Genomic DNA, 22,510 nt, shown 5'->3' on the forward strand with positions numbered 1-22,510 from the left:
CTGTCAAGGGGCAGGGCACCTGTCAAGGGGTGGGGCTACCCATGCAGCCCTTGACAGCCTGCCAAAACTGGGTAAGTGGCCCTCCACCCGAAATAATTGCCCACCCCTGGTTTTCCTTAGCAATGGCCTTTCCTCCCTCCCAGACTGTCTGTTTTCAGACTGGGAGGGGGAAAAGGGAGCAGAGGGAGCTTGTCCTGGGGTTCCTCAGCCAGAGCTGGAGGATGGAGTGGGTAAATTGGAGCCCCCCTACTCCACCCTCCAGCAGGGGCTAAAATAAATCCCAGACTGAACTCCCTCTGCTCTCTTTTCCTCCTCCCATTCTGAAAACAACAACAGGCTGGGAGGCAGTGCAGGTAGAAATTACGGAAGATGCTCTATTTTGAAACATCTTCATCTGACCCCTCATGCAATGAGGGGTCAGAGTTTTGCTTGATCAGCCATTTCTGAAGCAGTCAGCAGCTATGTACTTGTATTTGGTCATGGCTATGGACTGCTTTCTGTGGTCAGATCGGGCAAATATTGTCACTTCTGTCTGTGCCCATAATCCTTCCCCTTTCCTGGCGGGGGAACCTTTCTTAACTACCTTATAACAGTACTGTGCCCTGTTGTGTCCATCTGTAAAATGTTCTTTACAAGAGTTAGAGGAACTTGCCTTAGCACTGCCCCCATAGCCGTCCCTCCCAACACTCCCCCTGTACAAGCCCCCCACACCTACCCCCTGGCCACTGCCACTTGTCCTACGCAGCTAAGCCCACCCCACTCCTGCCTGCAGCTCAGAGGGGCATGGCACCTCTCTTTAAGTTAAAAAAAAGAATAAGCATGTTTGGCCAGAAGATGTATAGTGTAGCGCCCCCCTCCCCCGACCGGGAAGAGACTCGTGCTGTCTGTGGCAAAAGGTCTTTGTGTTCCAAAGATCTGTATATCCCAGCTAAGTCCAGCAAAGGTCACTGATGCTGTCAGTTACCTTCCTTTAAATACTTTTTGGTTACACTGCCAGAGTTCCCAGAGGACAAGGACCAAGAGTTGCTGCTGAAGAGGAAAGGTGAGAGAATGTTGGCTGGGAGTGGAATCCAGGAGAGCTGGATGCTCTTTTCTGTGGACTTCTCTCTGTGATCTTGACTTTTCTCTGTGATCTCTGTGCTAGCTTCTTTGTCCTTGCTCCCCACCTATAAAATAGGGTAATAATACTTCCCTCCCTCACATGGGGCCTAGATTCTTGAGTATTCTTGAGTATATGTCAAGAGCTCAGCTGCTGCCTTGGTGGTTATCATGGAGTTTGTTTACACATGTGGTAAATCTGCTGTCACCTTCATCCCTGCAGCATCTCTGGAGTGACTGTATATGAGTGTAAATGAAAGCAGTATTTTCCTCTTTATTTCTTTCTAAATACTATTAAGACACCCCCCCCCCCCCCCCCACCATACTAAAGCGCCCCCCCCCCCCCCCTGTTTAGAGGTGATCGATACTGAAGTGTGGGGGGATTGCCATGTGTATTTTCCTTGGTCTGGGTTTCTTGTAAAGTGTTTTTGCTTTACAAGTGTCGTGCTTATTCCATGAGAACATTCTGAAAGGTGTTTTCCTGGCAAGAATTATGAAATGAGTCAAACGATCCTTCCTTCCCACCACACCTTTTTCAGTTTTCACCATAACAAATGTATATGATAAAAGAAACCCATGCTGTTGCATCAGAAGGTTTCCCTCAAGGATACTGTATTCAAGTTCAAACTTACTGTGTTCTCCAACAGCTCCATAAGTGACCTAATGAGTGCTTCATCTTAAACCTCTAAGTCACTTCCTGTGTTCCTTTTCTACCCAATTCTTTTTCTTCCTTCCCTTTTGTTTGTCTTATGTCCTTCACAACTCTGTGATATTAAGAATTTAGGCTCTCTGTGGCTTACTGGGTCTTTTTTTTTTGTAATTTATACCTATGGAGGCTGCTGCTGGCCTCTGCTGACTGAACAGGTCACAGAGATCTTGCTTCCTCCAGTGTCAGGGCTCACTATGCTTACTTCCCACTGGCCCACCTCTTTTTTAATCTATTTTTCTGAATGAGCTCCACCTCTCCCATCTAACAAAAGCTATTGGATGCAGAGAAAAGTTTGGCATTGTTCAGTCTTGCAACATATTTACCTTCCCTTAGTAAAGTCACTCACACTAGGGAGGGAAATGATTCATTTTCTTCTTCATCTGTCTAAATATATAAGGCAGCATATGGTATGCTGATAGGAGGAATGACCCAGCTCTGTCCAGCAAACTGTTTTTGCTTTGTGGTGGGGGAAAAGAGTAGGCAGCGAAACTGAAAATGCTGTTTCAGGAAAGGTACATATCAGGATGAGATGTGGAGTGTGAAGGAACATAGGGTGCTTATACACGCGCAGCTAAGCTGCTCTAACATGCTCTATTTACAGTGCGTCAGAGCAAATTAAATTAATTACCATGCTCCAGCAGAGTCCAGTGTCACGTGTATCGTCATCCCTGCACTGAAAAATGGCAGCTAGGATGCTTTAACTGAGGCTCGTTCGAGGAGCTTTAGTTAAAGCACCCCTGCTGCCATTTTTCATTGTGGGGACACTGATACCCATGAAGCTCCAGGCACTTTAATTAGAGTGGCTATCGGAGCCCTGCTAATTAAAGTGCCCCCCTCTTCTCCCGGAGCATGTGTATAAATGCCCATAGATGCTAAACTCAGCACAATTTGACCACAAGGTAGTTACCTTGATTTTATATATTTTGTCTGAAGATCCAAATTTTGGAAATAGGGTTAATTGAAATGTTAAATGTCATATGGTCTCAAGCTAAGGGTCATTTTGTTTTGTTTTGTTTTTTGCTCGTCTCTGCAGGTTTGTAATACAACTACAGATCGGAAACATGCAGACACATTTCTGGAGAAGTATGTCGCTGAGCCAGTAATGAACATTGTGAGCGGCTTCTTCAATTCTCCGTTTTCAGATAACAGCACCAGCCTTCAGGTAAGAATGAGAGAGACTCTTACAAATATGTAATTCAGACCGTTACTGAGTCTCCTGCCTGCTAAAATTTTATTTCTCTGTCTACTTTTTGTTCCTTTTCTTATATCTCACATTAGCAATGTAACTCTCTCTAAATTTGCCATTCACAAATTTAGGATCTTAATCCAATGAAAGGGCTTGTACAGATTTGTACAGAGCTTTTTCACCTGACTTTTGCATCTTCAATGAGACTTTGCATGAGTGATCCTTTTGTGGGATCAAAGCCTTCATTTTATCCTTTTAACACAGAAACATTAGTGCCTAAGATGGAAAGGTCTCCTGAGAGCTCCTGAGTCTTTCTGAATTAGGCTGGAAAGTACCATCCTTGCTTGCCTTCTGTCCTAACACCACACTGTGCACATTGGACATTGGTGAGAATTTTACTTGCGTAAGGACTGCATGATTTGATATTGCCAAACCAGTTTCTTTTTTGTTTTTTTCTTTTTTGCTTGTCCTGATGCATGATAAAGGTTTAATTGAATTATAGTTAAAGTACACAGGGCCTAAAAACCATGCATGTAGTTTATGGTCTGTCAAACCCTAGGGCAGTTGTGAAGAGACTTTAAAGTGTAACATTCATTGTTTACCTTTGTTTTCAGACACATCAGCCAGTTTTTATTCAACTGCTGCAGTCTGCCTTCAGAATTTACAACTGTACTTGGCCAAACCCAGCACAGAAAGCCTCTGTGGAGTCATGTATCAAAACTTTGGCTGAAGTGGGTAGGTGCCAAGTTTTGTTTAATTGTTCTATGCTGAGGTTTAAAATAAAAGGACGCCTATACATGAGTGCAGAGACTGCTCCTACACGTTGGAATTCCAGCGTGTTGGAGCAGACTTGATTAATCAAGTCAGCTGAAATGTGGCAGTTGCTGTGCTCCAGCAGCCTCCTGCGTCTTGTTCATTAGCCTCCTCGCACTTAAAAATGACAGTGGGGGCACTTTATCTACAGCTCGTCAAATAAGCTTTAGTTCAAGTGACCCCACTGCCATTTTTAAGCATAGGGACACTGATACATGAGACACGGCAGCACCTTAATTAGAGCGGCTCTCAGAACCACTCTAATTAAAGTGCCACCTCCCTAGCCCCTGGAGCATGTGTAAGAGTACCCAAAGCTACTTGGGGTTGAAGAATTGTTTTTCTGGATGTCACATCACGAGAAAATTTTGCCATAATTTTAACATAGTTTAATCTTAGAACTCCTGTTTCTTGACGATAGTTTTTTTTCCTCATTTATACTCTTTTCAAGCCAATCTCATTAAACATGGTTATTTAGGTGAATGTTTAGGAGAGTGAGGCTCTTCAGAGCTGCTAAGTGAAGGTAGAATTTGACCCTTAGCAGAGAGCAATGTTTTCTATAACAGTGGAGCTTGGATTCTATGCAAGGTCCTTACCTCCTGGTCTCCCTCCCTTCCCCCTCACTCCCACCACCCAAAACGATGGTTTGCAAAGTAGCTGTGGGTATATATAGCTGCAGCAGATACACGAGGTGTCTTTATTTCTAAGGGTGCCGCTTCTCTGATCAGCTGCATGGGTTCATAGCAGTACTCCAGATGAGTGAAGGAATGGTGCCCTTTGAAGTAAAAATTACGTCATCAATCGGCTCAGGGGACTTTTCTGAATTCGACAACCCATGGCAAACTAAGCAGGTTTACAGCATATCCCTGTATGAAAAATCTAGGTTCCCCTGTATGAAAGTATGACTTAACCTTGCATAGACATCATCTCAAACTGCGTGAAACCATAGGCACGTCTTACTGTTTTTTGAAGTAAATTTTGTCACGTAAAACAACCTCGAGGGGGAAGGCTGGTACACAGCTGTGGTACCCTGGCTCCCCAATTCACCCAAGAGAAGAATTGTGGGTTGGGGTGCCAGAATTTCTGCCTACCTTTGTCATTACTTCTGGGAAATATTTGTTTATTTTTAGCCCGAGTCGTGGGCTGGCTCAGTGATTCTGCCTAGTGAGTATCAGATCGAGTACCACATGGACCTACTCATAGTACTTCCCTGCTGACTCTTCACCATTCTGCTTTAGACAAGGACTAGATGAGTGCCTTTGCTTGCTTTTTTATTCTCACACATAAGGGTGAATTCTTTCCACTCTGCCAGGGCACAGACTGCCCATCACAATCTTGCCCCTAAACTGATTATGTATCTTATTGGTATTGAGCTGGAATTCATTAAAGCAGACCATGCCACTCTGATTTGCTTTGAAGCCAGTGGAACAGCTCTGGATGAGCTCAGGAGTGAGAAGTATAAGCATTCTATCTGTCTGGCCCTCACTGAATTCTATAATCTCTCCTCTAATGAGTAAATACTTCAGAAAATATGAGAATTTATCAAAGGAATTAATAATATTCATGTCAAAGCAGAAGACTTTAAACAACTCTGGCATGATTGAATCCTAAAAAACACCATACTGTCATATAGCTAATACCAGCAAAGGTTCATTCCAAAGTTTAAATGTCTGCAAAATCACAATTTTAGAGGCTTCTGCTTTGACATAGGAAAGATTATTCAATATAGACATGTTTCTAAAAATGAGTCACTTTGATGGAAAATTTCCTAATTGTGAAGTAAAATACTACTTAGCAGGTGAGTCTACACATGCATTTGATCTGGACTCAATTTACTCGGGTGTAAATTTATGCAGATTAAGTGCTCCTGGGCAGGTGTCTACACATGTAGGACTAGGGAGCAGATTTGCTGCTCTTAGCACCAAACTTCCTGTAGCCCTGCAATGGGCTCCTGCTGCCACCAGGAAGCTCTAGGCTCTGGCTGCAGCTGCCAGCAGTCAGCAGTCCTCTTCAAAAGCCAGCTCTGCTCGCTGCTCTCTGGTCAGCTGCTTCCCTGCCCAGGAGCAGCATGTCTAGTGCAGGGGCAGCACATGGCAGCTCTCTCCTTGCCCACTCTGCCTCCCTGCACCATGGCTGCTCTAGCCTGTGCCCCTGGCAGTGATGATTAGTGCCCTGGACTCCTGCTGGCTGCTATGTTGGTCTTGCTGGCCCACTGCACCGCCCACCATACCAACCATTGCCTCGCCCACAGCCATCTGGGCCCTCCTGGCTCCCCTGCATGCAGCAACTGCTTGCCTGGCTGCAGTGCGCTGTCCCAGGGTCGCCACTGCTGTGCTCATCTCCAATGAGGAGTTTCTGAACGCCATCACTGGGGCCATCATTGCCCTCCTGAGCCTCCAGCCCCACTGTCTCTGGGCCCACTGGACCAGCCAGGGCTGGTGGCAGCACTTCATCTAGCATGCCTGGGATGACGAGCAGCAGTTGGCGGCCTTCTGCATGACCTGGGCCACCTTCTGGGACTTTGTGGGGCAGCTCTGGCCTGACCTGGAGCAGCAGGACACCACCATGCAGCTGCCCCTCCCTGCAGACATCCTCCTGTCCCTTGCCCTGCTCAAACTGGCCATGCCTGCCAGCCTGCAGTATGTTGGTCATCTGTTTGGTGTGGGCAAGGCCACTACTGGGGAGGTCTTCCTGGAGCTGTGTGGTGCCTTCCAGGACGTGCTAGGGGACACTGCTCTGCGTGCACAACCCCCAGACAGTGGTGGTGGGGTGCCATGCCCTGGGCTTCCCAGGGAGACTTGCTTCTGGGTAGTGTCTACATGTTTGTTACTGTGCAGTAACTAATCCCTAGTGTTCCGCGTTCTCAGTTTTTACTGATTTTTTTTTTTTTTCACTGAACTTCCCTGATATTTTTTTTTAAGTCATTCAGTTTTTACTGGTTTACACCCATTTTTCAGTTCAAATCCCAATGGCCCATTCCCAACTCATGCTGGTTAATAGGGATTTGAACTGAAAAACTGGTGTTGCCAGTAAGATAAAAGTGCTGCTGTGCCAGTTACCTGAGGCACAGGTTTCCAACTGAATGCAGGGCGGCTATGCCCCTCCCTCCGCCCCTTCCCTAGTCCCAGCCTTATTCCCTCCCTCCCTCACCACTGATTTTTCCCTGATTTTAAACTGATTTTTTTCGTTTTCTTCTTTTTATCTTGATTTCATCCCGGTTTTTATGTTTTGAAGATAAACCCTGAAAAATTCCCAGATTTAAAAAAACCAAAAAACAAGAATTCAGAACACTACTAATCCCATGTAAATTTGCTACCTACATTTGCATGTGCAGATGCGCATGCTTACTGCGCAGTAAACTAGGCTACTGCATATTTAGGCATCTTGTGTGGACACTCCCAACATGAATAAGATTGGGTTGGAGTCAGAATCAGGATGTTAGATGCTTGATAGAAGAACTAGTTGATATAACTTTAAGGAAAGTTACAATAAATAAGAGTAAAACAATATGTGATGGTCTTTTGGCCATTGCTATGTTTATGGCATTGCTACAATTGACTGTATATTTAGATTTTGGAATTGTTTTACAGTGGTATCATTGAACACGTTAGCCAAAATATCTCATTAACATTTTGTGTGAATTAGTCTAGCCATTACCCTAAACTTAACAACGTTCAATCATTTTATTTGTTGTGCAAATGATTTAATTATGGCTCCATCTGGCAGGAGCATTATAAAAGTTTAAGATGTTCTACATTCCTTTCCTTACTGCTTTTACTGTTTCAAATAAAAGCCACAATCTTACAATTCTTTATTTATACAAGTAATGCATACTTCTTTTTACCTTTTGCATTCTTGGAATAAGCCCATTAGTATTAGGAACTTATTTCCTTTACAAGGAAAGGAATAGGTGCATGGAGTACTTTTTGAGTCCTTAAGCACCCTGTGGCTACTCCTGAACACGTGGGTTGTTACGTAATAGAATGCTAGTTCTCTAGCCCACAGAGATCAGTGTGCTATTTGGTATGTACACATACATCCTTATTCATACACAGAAGTGATTGCAGAGTCACCTCAAGATACTAGAATTAGCTTTAAACTAGCTAGCTTGTAGAAAAATGGCCATGGCAGCATGGAGCTCTGTACAGGTTAATTCATTTAGCTTCTTGGCAGAATACACAGATGCATAGAAGCCAGAGTGTCTTTTTGTTACCAGTGCCTTGCTATCTGATGGCAAGGTTATATGCTGCAAGAAATAGATTTGATGTAGACCGTGAGTTTTCTTCATAGGCAGCTTAATTCCATGTCTTATGGATTCCTTGTATTCTGTCATTCTATTTTTCTTCTTTCTTTTTTTCATGTTTTTGTATGTACTGGAGAAGATTAAAATAGATTTCATAGACATTAGGGCTGGAAGGGATTTTGTGAGATCATCAGGTCCAGCCCCCTGCCCAAAGGGCAGGAAGTCAGCTGGGGTCAGATCACCCCAGCAAGATAATCATCCAAACACTTCTTGAATGGGTCCAGAGTAGGTGCTTGCACCACTTCTGTGGGGAGTCTATGTCAGACTCTGGAGAGAGGGACAGTAAAGAAGCTTTTCCTTATGTCCAGTCTAAAATGGTTTTCCAGCAGTTTGTGACCATTGGACCTTGTCTCCCCTTGGGGTGCCCTGGTGAATAGATGTTCTCCCAGATCCTGATGCACACCCTTGATATACTTATAGGCTGCCACCAAGTCCCCCCTGAACCTATGCTTTTCTAAGCTGAAGAGTCCCATGCCTCTCAGCTTCTCCTCATAAGGCCTGCTCTCTTGACCTCTGATCATGTGCGTGGCTCTCCTTTGGACTTTCTCAAGCTTCTCCACCTCCTTCCTAAAGTGTGGAGCCCAGAACTGGATGCAGTACTCCAGCTGCAGTCTCACCAAAGTCAAGTAAAGTGGGAGGATGACATTTGGGTCTTGCTTGAGATGCATCGGTACAGGCAAGCCAGGGTTTTATTTACTTTGCCGGCTGCAATACTGCATTGGTGGCTCATATTCATCTTGTGTTCAGCTGTGACCCCCAAGTCTCTTTTAGTTGTAGTGCTAGTGAGTGTAGCACTGCCGAGCCTATAGGCATGATGAGGGTTCTTTCTCCTGAGGTGGAGTACTTTGCATTTCTCTATATTGAAAGTCCTCAGGTTTTGATCTGCCCACTTTGTGAGCCTGTCTAAATTGGCCTGAATCCCCACCCTATTCTCAAGTATGACCATGCTTCCCCATAATTTGGTGTCATCCGCAAATTTAGCCAGTCTGCTTCTGACACCCAAATACAGGTCATTTATAAATATGTTAAAGAGTACAGGTCTGAGTACTGAACCCTGAGAGATGCATCTGGTCACCATGTGCCATGTTGACTCAGTTTCATCCACTAACATTCTCTGAGTCCGACCACGGAGCCAGTTCCCCAACCATCAGACCGTAAAGTTGTTGAGGCTGCAGTTCCCCAATTTTGTCATAGGGACATCGTGGGATCCCAGAGACCAAAGCAAGGCTTTTTTTGAAATCCAGGTAAATGACATCAGCTACTCCTCCCCTGTCCAGGTGAAGTGTCACCTGGCCAAAAAATGAGATGAGGTTGGTCAGGCATGACCTACTGTGACCACCTCATTTCGTATACCCGTTCACGTGCTGCCTTAGCGCGTGCGCCTGGTGGTGGGCATGGTGAGGGTTCATGTGGCCACTGGGCTCATGGGACCTTGATCCTCCAGGAGAAGGCCCCTAAACTCATCTGCCATGACTTTGAATGTATTTCCAGTGCAGGGGTCTTCTTCTGCAGGTCCCTCGGGGTTGGTCACTCCTCCCGGAAGATATCCGTGGAGCTCCACCTCCCCTACACCCCTTCCTTACTCCGGCCTCCGGCGGGTCACCTGATTTTAATGCAGCCATCCCTCCAGTTTAGATGACCTTTGATCCTCACGCCCTCTTCGGGATTGGTTATTAACTTCGTTTCTTTGATAGGCTACAGGCCTACTGGATATGCCCATCTCATCTATCTTCCCTGCTGTCGACAGCTACTTGCTGAGCCTCGTAAAAACTCTGGTGGTGTGGTGTCGGCCAGATCCCCCTCGAGGCAGGCCTAACCACTGAACACCAAAAGAAAAAAGATAGAACACATCAGCAACAGAAAAGACTATATACAGACCAGGGGCAACTAAAGAGAAAAAAGAACATAAAGAAAAGGATAAGAGAGCAAATAGAAGAGAAGAAATCAGGATACGGTGTTCCTTCCCTCTTTCAGCCATAGAACCTAAGCCAGGTGGCGTCCCCCGGCGCTGCTCTGCTCCGCGCTTTTGTCAGGGTATCTTCTGTCCTTCCCTGGGTCAGCCTCCCTCCATGTCTTTGTACCTGTGAGAACCCGGAGTAGAAAGCCTCCGCCGTCTCTGGGTTTGCTATAGCTCCTTCGGGAGCGAGGTCATCCCTTGGACGCCGGTGCTGCTTGTGACTGGTACGGGGTTTATTCCCTGCCACTCGGGGTGCCTCTCCCCAAGCATAATCCACCCCTTCGCACTGGGTCTGCTTGCCGCCGATGCAAAGAGCCTCTGCAGCTGCTCTTTGATCCGGATCCTTTCTTTCATGCTGGTGCTGCCTGTCGCCGGCGTAGAGAGCCTCCTCAGCCTCCGCTGCCTCTCCCGCTCTCCTTGTTTCTCTTTCGGCGCTCCCTTTTATCTTCGCCGGCCAGTGATTGCTCCTGATGTCACCCGCCGGCTCCAGCTGTATATAGGCATGGCTCGTGAACTGCGCAGGCTCCGCTCTTTGTTCCTTTGGGGTCTGGCATCCTATGGCCTTTAAGTGGTTTCTTTTTTCGGGGTTTTTTTCCACGGGGTGTGTAGCCCCTGTCCCGGGGTCCCCTGAGAGTAGGGTCTCTAGCTCCCCTGTGGTTGTGCCCCTGGGACACCTACCCATAACAAAGCCATGTTGGCTGTCTCTCAGGATGACATTTTTTGTTAGCCTGCTGTTGATGGATTCTGTAATAATTTTTTTCGTGATCTTTTGAGGGATTGAGGTCAAGGTGATTGGCCTGTAGTTCCCTGGATCTTCCTTTCTTGAAGATAGGCACCACATTGGCCCTCTTCCAATCTTTAGGAACTTCTCCCGAGTGCCATGAGTTTTCAAATATCCTTGTCATTGGTCACACTAGCCAGCTCTTTTAGCACTCTTGGGTAAATTCATCAGGGCCTGCTAAATAACCTGTTAGATCTTGCTATTTTAAACCATAAGTCCAGTGAGGCATAGGACCAGATATTCACTGAGGAGGACATTTCAAAGGCATTTCCTCTTGCTTCAGCTTCTAACACATGTGCAGACCGTAACAAACTCCTTTCAATTCCCTGAAGCACAATGGCTACTCGGGGCTAGTTCTGCCAATGGCTGCTACTTCCTTGTCCATGGTAGAGCTGGGCTGCCCCTGAAGGTCCTCATTCTGCAGTCTTCTGAAGGGCTTTCTGAAGCAGAATCCTATGGGCAGGATTGTATCACTCGTGCATCAACCTCCATTTAAGTCCATCCCTTAAAAGCACAATCTGACACACTGTGCACGGTTTTCTTGACAAGCAAGGAAATATGTATTTGGAATTTTAAAAAGGCATTTAACATTATCAACAATAACAGTAATACTAATTGACATTGTTATTATGGAATTATACTAATGTAGCAAATTACATCTATTTTTATCTGGCACTTTATGCTGTAATTGCAAAAAATGAAATTGGGAAGGAAAAACTTTCAGCTAAGTGAATAATTCAGAGCAAAGTGCGGAAAAATTGAGTTTTTCAGCAATGTCCCTGTACATAAATTCAGCGGGAGAGCTGAGATTTAAACCTACCACGATGTTTAGTATTTGTAGATATGGTACTAAATCCTGCTTGATTTCCCTTCACGTCTAGTCCCACTTTGCCCTAAATGATGCGTGTGCAGCCTAGATGGAAGCTTGTACATTTGTATGAGATTAGCTAAAACCATAATTTGGCCCCCTGGGCTCCAGAGGAAGTAGCTTTATGGCTAAGTGAAACAGAATGAGATGAATTCTGCCCTGACCTAATTTTGGCACAGTTTCATCAAACAGTGGACCAAATCCCACTTATTAATCCAAGGAGCTCTACTAATTTGAAGTACTCATGTGAATGAACACTCCTTATGACAGCAAAGGTAGGCCCATTGGGGTTGCCGAGAACATAAGTCATTGCATTTAGCTTAAATCCATCTAGATTTACAAGTGTTTAGCACCTGCAATGGAACCTCAATATTCCAGCATTTAGGTTCTTAAATAATGACTAGATTTTGAATAGTGCTTAGCTCACCAAAGCTTCTTCTGTCATGCTTATTTGTGTTGCCCCAATCGGCATTTGCATTCTTTGCAAATACTGCCCTCAGTTATGAGTGCTGAGCCCGTTTGAAAAGCTGGCCCCTAGTAACTATGCACTGTTCTGCTTTACCTATCTGCTACTCCATTAGCTTAAAATTGTGCCCAGTGTCCATATGAGGAAATAGGAAGATGAAGGTTCTTTCACTGACACAAATAGGATAGCTCTTTTCTCTATACCTTTCTTAATAGCAGCATGTAAGGACTAGGACTGGATTTAAGATATGTATCTGTGATCACTCTCCTTTCTGATTTTATTTTCTTGGGAGTTTGACAGCTTTAATGTTAGAACCTTCATGTTTCACAGCAGGGTTTTAAAAAATTCTAGACAGATATTGTCTGTATCAGACAGAGGTGTATTGGACAGATTTACAGCAAGAACCAAAGATTTTTGATGGAAAATAAATGCAGCATAGAGTTGGAAAAACAAACATGATTTTTTGTGGTAGCCTTGGATTTAGAAATGAATCTCAGCAGACAGAAAGATCATGCACAGATTTCCCCAGATATCAAAGATCCATGTAATAATACACTTGAAAAGACCTGTTTCAGAATAAGTTTAAGAAAAGTACATTCTGCTCAGTGTTTACTAGTTATGTCACTGGCAGTATTACCTCAAGAGCTTAAGATCATTACATGTGTCTTCTAATGGGCACTGCAAGAATGTACATTATCTTCCAGGTCAACAAAAGGAGGATAGGTTGCAAAAGCTAATTTCTTATAGCCCTGATACTTCAACTCCACTTTACCACCAGGGAAAAACTTCATAAGTTTTCAAGGTTCACTTAGTTCTTTGTCTCCAGGCAGAGTTGCCTGCTTCCAGTTCATCCAGAAGTGTTGAGGCTTGCCTGCTTTAGTAGACCATCTCAGGTTCCATGGGACTTGGAACACAAAGGTAGCAAAAGGTTTCCATTTTTTCCCGGATTGGTATATAATAATGAGGGAAGTCTGGTTTGTTTTTTTCTATACTATTACATGTTCAATGTTTAGTTGATATTTAATATTAATTTAATGTATAGCATACTAGATTAGTGCAAACATTAATTATTCAAGTAGCTCCCCCCCACCCATGCCAAAGAAGTTATAAACTAAATGTTTTTTAAAAATCTTCTGATTTAAAAAATGAGACACTATTCAGGGAAAAAAAGGAACCATTGAATTAATTTCAGGTATATTAATTCCTAATAGATTTTATGTATTATGTTTCATAAACCCTAATAAAAGATTTGGGGGAGAGCTTAGCATGAACTTTTGTGTTTTAAATAAGCTAATGAAATGTTGTCTTTCCACATATTGCAAGAGGTCACCCATCCTCACAACAGAGGTTTTGGCTAAGAAACGATCCACTTTCAGTAGTTATTTTGTCATCATTCCCAAAAATAGTTATGTAAAGAAAGGCATGCACAGGTTATACAGCCCAAACCAGTGTCAGTAGCAAAACCTGCTTTGAATTCAATGGGATCAGATCAGACTGTTAATCTCAAAGTTAAAAAATATTCCACGGTTCCTTTCAAAGAGCTTACATAGCTGCATAGTTAAGCAATGAATGTTAATGCTTCATACCTCCAGCACAATTTCCTTGCCATTACAAGATCAAAGAACTTCAATCTATTGAGTTACATGCTAGCTAAATCTAAAGATATTATTCCCGCCATCTATATAGTATCTATTAGCTTTTTCCATTTGATTTTTTTTAATTACCCAGCCACACACAAAAGAATCCATTACATTAGCACTACAGGCTCTTTATATAAGAGTTTTACATTGCATAGAAGGTTCTGTTCATGTCCTAAAAAAATCCTGGTTAAAATTGTATTATAAAGATGGCATATTTGTCCCATAATCTGTGTCATAGAGCCATAGAAAAGTAGGGTTGGAAGGGACCTCCAGAGATCATCTAGTCCAGGGGTGGGCAAAATACGGCCCGCGGGCCAGATTTGGTCCGCGAGGCCATTCTATCCAGCCCACAGGGCCCCTAAAAAATTTAGAAAATTAATACCTATCTGCCCTTGGTTCTTGTCAAAAGTGACAGGAACCAAGGGCAGTAGGACCCAGGGGAAGCCTGGCGGGCTCCCACAACAACAGGGCCTGTCTGGCCCCACCCCCTCAGCTGGGAGCCCAAGCAGGCTTCTATCCTGGGACTACGTGGCTGCCCCGTGCCAGAACCTCAGGTAAGGGGGAATGGGGGAAGACGGCAGGGGAAGGCCCCGGGCAGGGAAGGAGCCCAGGGAAAAGCTGAGTGCGGGGGCGGGGAAAGCAGCGCCCTGTGCTGCAGTCGCTCACAGCCTGCGTGGGGCTGCCTGTGCCTGCTCCAGACAGCCTTGCGCGGGCTGAGAGCAACTGCAGCAGGGAGCCCCAGCCACAGGGTGGGCAAGGGGCCACTTTTCCCACCGCCATGCTCAGCTTTTCCCCAGGCTCCTTCCCTGCTCCTTCCCGGGGTGGAGGAAAGCAGCCCCTTGCCTGCCCCGTGGCTGGTGCCCCCTGCTGCAGCTGCTCGCAGCCCATGAAGGGCTGTCCGGGGCAGGCACAGGCAGCGCCAGGAGGACTGTGAGCGGCTGCAGTGTGGGGCGCCAGGCACAGGGTGGGCAAGGGGCCACTTTTTCCCCTGTGCTCAGCACCAGCTTGTAACCTGGCCTCGTTGTCCGCTTTGGCCCCGCATCAGCGTGCTGGGCAGCATTTGCCACCGCTGCCTCTGGGCTGCCCAGTGTGTGAACTCCAGGTGGGCAGCAGCAGCCAACACTGCCCGGTGCAGCAAGCAGGGGGGCCGCAGCTGCTGCGGCCACGCACAGCCCCGATGGGTGAGCCCGGAGCCGGCATGGAGCCCAGGCTGGCAGCGGGGCTGGGTTACAAGCTGGTGCTGAGCGCAGGGGAAAAGTGGCCCCTCGCTCACCCCATGCCCAGCACTCTGCACTGTAGCCGTTTGCAACCCATATGGGGCTGCCAGTGCTTGCTCTAGACAGCCCTGCATGGGCTGTGAATACCTGCAGCAGGGAGCGCTGGCCACGGGGTTGACGAGGGGCCGCTTTTCCTCACGCTCAGCATGTTTCTTCCTTGCCAGCAAGCAGGGGGTTGGGGCTGTGTGCTGCCCCCTGCCTGTACTGCAGGGCTGGGAGGCACTGGGAGTGAGCAGGTGCAGGAGCCAGTGGGAGCACGGGGCCCTCACCGGTGTCCCGGGGCCAGTGCCTGCAGATCCCAGCTGGCAGGAGCTATATGGAGCTGGACCAGCTGCCCATTCTCCCTGCTGGTGCAGCCCAGCCCAGCTCCACAGACCCCTGCCAGCTTGTGCCCCGCTTTGGGCCCCACCGGTGCTGGCCCTGAGACATTGGTCCCAAGATGGTGACCAGGGGGCAGGGCACGTGTCAAGGGGCGGGGTTACCCATGTGGCCCTCGACAGCCTGCCAGAACTGGGTAAGCAGCCCTTCTCCTGAAATAATTGCCCGCCCCTGATCTAGTCTAACCCCCTGTCTGAGGTAGGATCATCTCTATCTAAAACATCCCATACAACTATTATCTAAACTCTACGTAAAACTATCCTGAACCCTGATACAACATAGAACTAATACACTGACCTGCCACAGGTAAAGCAGGGGAACTATAGCAGCCCATGTCCTGCTTCTATAAAATGGCTCAGTATATGCTGAAGAGGTCCTGGATACAGGGCCAAGGCCCCCACTAAAGGGGAAGGCAAACCCCCCAACAACCCATACCAATCGGCCTCAAGGTAAAATTATTTCCTGACCTCAAATATGGCAATCAGTCAGACCCTGAATGGAGGGCCAAGACCCTCTAGCCAGGAACCTCCGGCTTTGCTCCTAGCAGGAGGATGGGCACACCCCAGTTGAAGTCCTTGTCCTTTATATATGCATCCAAAGGATGAGGTTTACATGTGGTGTATATAAAGGCCCAGTATCAGGAGCCTGATTTCTCCATTCCTGTTACAACTGGTAAAAATCTATTTACTCACAGTGGCAGGACACATGTTATTAGACTACTTCTCATAGCAACTGAGTCCTTTCAAACATCTTTTAGCTTATTTTTTTAGTACCCCTAGGCAAGTGATACCAGTCACAATCACTAGATTAGTAGGACAATAAATAGTAGGATACTTTGAGGGAAGCAAAAAGAAGCCCTATTTCTGGCATTGTAGGGAGCACTGTAAAAGGACCCCAGAAGAGTGTCTGGTTTAACTTGGCAAATTGAAGCCTGAAAGAGAATCTGTTTTGTGCTTTATAAATTTACCAGGAGGGGAAACATCAGGGAGGGGGTTGTGGTAAGAGTTATTTAAGCTAAAGGATAATGTTTGGCATGGGGGCCAATGAGTCCGAAATGGCCATGAATAATTATAGGCGGGAAAGTAGAAAGAGGTTTCTAGCCATTGGTGTAATGATGTCCTAAAATAGAAGTAGAAGTATACTTTTCCAGTAGAAGAAGCTTGTGCAGGAAACCCTAACTAGTTCTTAAATGGAGTTTTAGATCAGTTCATGGTTATATGAAACGATATCCAGTGATAGCGGGGTCGCTTCCAGTCCTATATCCTCTGTACTTGCGTTACTTTTTTAAGGTCACCTCTATCTAATACAGTGATATATGGAATCCAGAAGAAAAAAAAACCCAGTCTAAAAACTGCAAGGTCCAAGCATGCTTTACATGGGCTCCAAGGAATGTTCCTTTTTATAAAAAGTAACAAATAGAAAACATTAACTTGGAATGTAGGTTACATAGCGTTATCTCTTTAGAATGATTGTGTGTGTTTAAATGCCCATACACACAAACTTTTCTAAAACAATTCCTTCCTCCAGCAGACTTCATTTTACTTCTCACTTCAGTTTTGTCCTTTTTTCCATTTTATGAATAACTAATCTTTCATTCTCTGTTTTTAGTTCAAATAAAATAATTATAACATTACTCCTTTGACAGCAAGAAGTATACATTTCCAATGAACCACATATTTTATTCTATTTTAACTGTTTATGTTTCTATTATTGCAAGAAAAATTCAGTGATAATATTTTATGGACTGATAAATATTTTAACTTCAGTTTCAGTTGAAAAAAAAACTTTGTTAGTGAAAGGTATGAGATTGACAAGTTTATGCCTTGTCAACACCAAGCTTTATTTTCCTGAAGAACTCTTACCATTGCTAGCAATACTGTTTTTCCAACCACATTTATTTATTAACCAGTCAGTAAATGACAGTCAGTAAATGATTAAGGAGCTAGAGGAGCTGATTTATGAAGGAAGAGTCATTTAACTAAATATTAATATAAATATGAATCGCTATCAAAGGACTAAGTGGAAAGGGTAGGAGAATATGACAGCTGTCTATATGCAGCTAATGAATGTCATCAGCAACAATGGAGCACAATTTTTAGGGTGGTTAAAAAGGTGGGGTTATAAATACTGTAAAAGATAACAGAATGAAATTGAAGTCAGGAGAATGTAGGTGGAATATCAGAAAAAACATACAGTAAGATCAGTCAGTCTGAGAAAAGTCACTGGTGAAATCCCCTTTTTTGAAAGACCATAGTGGACCTGGCACTGAGATAGACATCAAATGCACATCCCCACAAGTGGGAATGTGCGTTTCCCTGGGGTCACATAGCAGCGGCACAACTTGTGTCACTGCTGCTTGTCTGCGGGGAACATCTGTGCCATGTATACTCTGGCATGCAGCAAGTTACCCCAGATGGAGAAGGGGAGGCTGGGGCCAGCAACTGTGCTGGCTCTAGGAACCTTATCTGGGATCCTGAGGGCATTGGGGAGCTGCAGACCTGCAGCAAGAAGGCAGCTGGAACATGGCTCCAGCCAGCCAGGCTCTGATTTTGGGCAGTGCGCACACGCTGCTACAACATGGGCTGCCCCAACTTTTTTTTTTATGTGTGGTTTTTTTTTTTTTAAACCTTGGAAACTCCTGGGGTCAAGAAAATCTCTTGCGCTGCAAAGTAGCAATGCGGGGAGCACGTGCATGTGCAGTGTGTGGCGCCACAGATGGGTCTGCGGTGCCACATACCACACATCTGCTCTTATCTGGGTGTGTCCCATGGGTGCATCCAGATGGGTGTGCACGTGCAGTTTGTGGTATCTCATACCTGATTGTGGTCCTGCAAACCACACGTGGCAAATGTGCAACTGGGCACTGTGCTGCAAATTTGCAGTGTGTTGCCAAAATTTTGATACCGGGAGATCCTGGCATAACCTCCCCCCCAACAAACAAACAAACAAAAAAAAACAGCTGCCAAAGCTGGCACGGCTGCTGCCCAGCCTCTGTGCGGCTGGATCAATGCCACTGCTGCCTTGGGAGGCCCCCAGGATCCTAGGTAAGGCTGTGCACCTGTGCTGGCCCTAGCCTCCTACCTACCCGACCTGGGACAATTTAGTACGCACCAGAGGGCATGTGCAGGGGCATGCCTTGACGCACAAAGTAGCAGCACAATGTGTGCCACTGCTTTTTGTGCCCATGGAAATGCATGCCTCTACATGTGGAGATGTGCCCCATGGGTGCAAACAGACATTGCCTTGTGCCACCATAATGGTTGTTGTAGCAGCACAATAGGAAAGCAGAGAGACATCTGTACTATTTGTCATGCCATAAATACCCAAATTTGTGGCCCCAACAAAAGGTGGTAATAGTTTCTGCCACTTCATTGTGTTGTCTGGTAGCTTTATGGAGGAAGAACACAGGTAGCCTGAAGCTGCCTGCGCCCACAGCTGCCCCAGACAGGTACTCGTGGGACTCCCTGGGCCCAATCCTGCACGCCCCAGGAATTCTTGCACACGATTGGGCCTATCAAGCCCCAAGAGCACCTGTCCAGCTTTTCCCTCTTACAGAGACACCACCTGGGAATTTCTGGGTGTGCCCATGAGATCAAGTGCACAATAGTGGGGGAAGTGTGTTTTGCTCAATGAAGTGGATCAGCTGTGCCAGGACATATCACAGCACAGCTGATTTCTTTCATTTGGCAATGTCTTTTTATAACCCTATGGTAGGAAGATTCTTTCAGCAGTGGGGCAATGGAATATGTTATTCTGGAGTATGCCTTTTCTGATTCCAATTTATGAGATTCTCTTGGAAAACCAAAGTGTACTTGTTCACATATAGACCCCAGTGGGCCAAATTCTGCCTTGTTAATGGGCATGGAGTAGTATTTTGTTGACTTCATTGTAATGAAGCATACTTACAGTTAAGAGGCTGACTTATATCCTACCCTGGGGGTCTTTAAGAAGAGGCTTGATACCTACCTGGCTGGGGTCATTTGAGCCCAGTTTTCCTCCTGCCCAGGCAGGGGGTCGGACTTGAAGATCTACAAGATCCCTTCCGACCCTACTTCTATGATTCTATGATTATCTGTTTCTTTTTAATGATTAGCGAAATACTCAATCTTTATTTTGGGTCCCAGTCTCCCTGTATATCCAGCAGTTTGCAGAAAGTAGGAGAGCAGAGATGGTAGAGACACTAAGTTCACAAGAAATCCCTTTAGTACAGAGCAGAAATTCACATGATAGCTCAGCTAATTGTGCTCCCTGGTCTTGGTACTGGTTAGTGAGTCTTCTGTGAATAGGTCTGGGAACTTGTAATGCTTCTAGCAGACCAAGTGTTTTCCAACTTCAGTTCATTTGGGACAAAATTCAGCCCATGGTGGAAGATTTGAAAATATAGGAGGTAGGTAATCCTTTGCTTAACTCTCTTCACCATCATTAATTTCACTAACTAAGCATATATTCTGGTCCATGATGGTAAGTTTCTGTTTGGATACTTAAGTAACATATGGTTGTGCGGCATTTTTTCCTCCTGACATACCAGTCAAATCAAGGACACAATTTAACCTGCTTTTGGCCCCATCTTCTTTAGATTATAGACCTACTTTGCAAGTTGTTTGCCTGCCTTGCGAAACTGTTCCAAAGTGGAGCAAAAATAAAACTTGCTCTTAAATTTTTTATTTTCTTACTTTAAGGAAGATTGAGACATTTTGAAGAGGGAAGCAACCTACAACACCTAAATTAAAAATAAATATTTATGTTACATTTGTTCATCACCTTTCTGAAATGTAAAAATATGTTTCATGTTGTTTTAAATAATGAAATATGAAACAAATGAAAGATAATTTTTCTACAAGCTACAAGGGAATGAGAAGACAAAGCCTTTGTTTTTAGCTTAGACTTCAACAGTGCCTTTTGACAGTCAATGCAAATCTTAATTACAAATGGAATTATACATATAAGAACTGTTCAAAACAAAGGAGCATTTTTTCTGTATTTCTTTGTGATACTTTTAATTAGCTGCGATCCTTGGGACAGTCATAGTCCTTGACTACTACTTAGACACTGATAGAAATCAGTAACTTCAAAAAATATGTATAGGGATGCAGAACTCTGGGTCTTCCTGCATAGTATGCCCCACTGTTGCTAAATTTATTCCAGGAAATATTGGAAATCTGCATACATACCATTTAATTGAGAAATAAGAGTTGTCCTGCAACATTATGGTGATTGACATAAGGACACAATAAATCAAATTAATAGGCCACAGTTACCGACCAACACTAGCATATCCTTAGTGGATTTCTGTAATAAAGTAAGCAGCAACAGTGCAAATACATTGTGAAAAATAATCCAGTAGAATAACATATAGAAACAATAATTAGAAATAATGGCCAGTCATACATTGTGTTTTTCTCTTAACAATCATGGCCTCCACCTCCAAAACAAATAGAAGCTAGGAGGGAGCAGCAGGGCTGCCATGTGGAAATAGCTTCTTTTGACACTGGCAGCGATGGGCTATGCAGCTGTTGGGAAATGCATCTGCCCATTTTTAGCTGAATACCACTCTTTAATTCCCCTAAGTAAGCTTTGTAAAAAAAGAGCATCTGTCAGAACTAGAAAACTATTCGGTTTGGACAGTTGTAACTCCTGTACCAGGTAGACTCTGCTGCCTGTTCTCCAGGCATTGCTATCAGGATATTCTTGCAGAATCCTCTTCAAGACAATAGAATTCTGCCCTAATGGGGACATGGAAGGCAGAGCATTCTTGCTTCTACTTAGGGGATCATTGGCACAAAATCAAGTTTTGTGTTAGGAAATGAGTTTATTCCAAGTGTTGCTGTTGTAATACAGGACTTGTGGGCTCAGGAAGGTCCTGTGAGCATGAGCCTTTAGGCACTGAAGTACCTGCCCACTGTTGTTGTGTTTATCTCAAACACAGTATCTTATACTGACATTTAAAAGTGTGCCACTTTGGTCTACTGCAGGAGGGAGATGTATAGTAAATACAGATTTCGTTCATGGAAGAGAAACTATAAAATCAAATCAAAACTAATTATGGCAGCATCTGGTGAAGTGATCTTGGGATCTTGAAAGCTTATGCTGTACATCCCTGATTTAGTTAGTCTATAAGGTGCAAATTTACCCTGCCTTTTACAGCTTTAAACCCATTGTAAAAAGACCTTTCAGCACACAAATTGAACAAGATAGCAAGTTGATTGTTGATATCTTGTAGGAGTTGTTGCAAGACTTTCTGTACTCTTTCTCATACTTTCTCAAGTCTGGAAATCAAATTATTCTCCTGGATTTGCCAAAGGCACAGTTTTTCAGCTGTTTATTAATTATCAGTTTTATTGAAGTTAGCAGCTAGGAACCTAAGCAGTGAATGAGGATTCTGTAATATCTTGAAGCTTGTGATTCCTGAACACACTGTGTCTAGGAGGATTTACTCTGTCGGACACTATTGGCCTAAGCATTGTATATTATGATAACATGCAGGATAGGAGAATGAGAAGAAAGATGAAGCTACATCCCCTTATGTTTAGCTGTTTTTGTGTACACTTGTATTTACTTGGTTTATCATGTTCTTTCAGTAGAATTACATAAAATCCCACACACATCATTTGGGATACCTCTATTTACTACAGAGATTTTTCAGATTGGCTTTTGAATAGATTTCTCAGTAGTTATTGAAATGTTCAAACTTACTGATTTTACTGCTCTTACTAATATTTTTGTAACTATAATGTGGTTTGAAATCATTCTTTTTAAAGCAGAAAAATATCTGTATGGCCTTGGACACACAATACGTTTGTTGCATTATGTTGGCCCTTGTAGTGCTACAAAAAGTAAAGGACCAGATGCTTATGCTGTCTGTATCACTACAGAAATAGTGGATCTGCCTCAAAGGAGTTCCTGTTTTAAACAGCAACTTCTGTGTAGCATAACCATTTGTAGTGCCACATGTAACCTGTGGACAGTTATAGGGGGTCTATCTGACCCTCAGCATCCCAGAGTACTTTATTACCTTTCCCTCTCTTCAAAGGGCAAGA

At 44.5% G+C, this 22,510-nt stretch overlaps 1 protein-coding gene across 1 annotated transcript in view; it reads left to right on the plus strand.

The window, feature by feature from the left end:
* LOC102383727 (inositol 1,4,5-trisphosphate receptor type 2-like) overlaps positions 1–22,510 on the plus strand; it is a gene marked incomplete at its 5' end in the record, with an annotated part of 223,793 nt that overhangs the window by 5,793 nt on the left and 195,490 nt on the right. Inside the window, 2 exon segments of the mRNA XM_014523564.2 lie at positions 2,841–2,969; positions 3,608–3,728. Coding sequence (XP_014379050.2) covers positions 2,841–2,969; positions 3,608–3,728 — 250 coding nt within the window.

The sequence above is a fragment of the Alligator sinensis genome, unplaced genomic scaffold (assembly GCF_000455745.1).
Source record: "Alligator sinensis unplaced genomic scaffold, ASM45574v1 scaffold696_3, whole genome shotgun sequence".
In the NCBI taxonomy this organism is placed as follows: domain Eukaryota; kingdom Metazoa; phylum Chordata; order Crocodylia; family Alligatoridae; genus Alligator; species Alligator sinensis.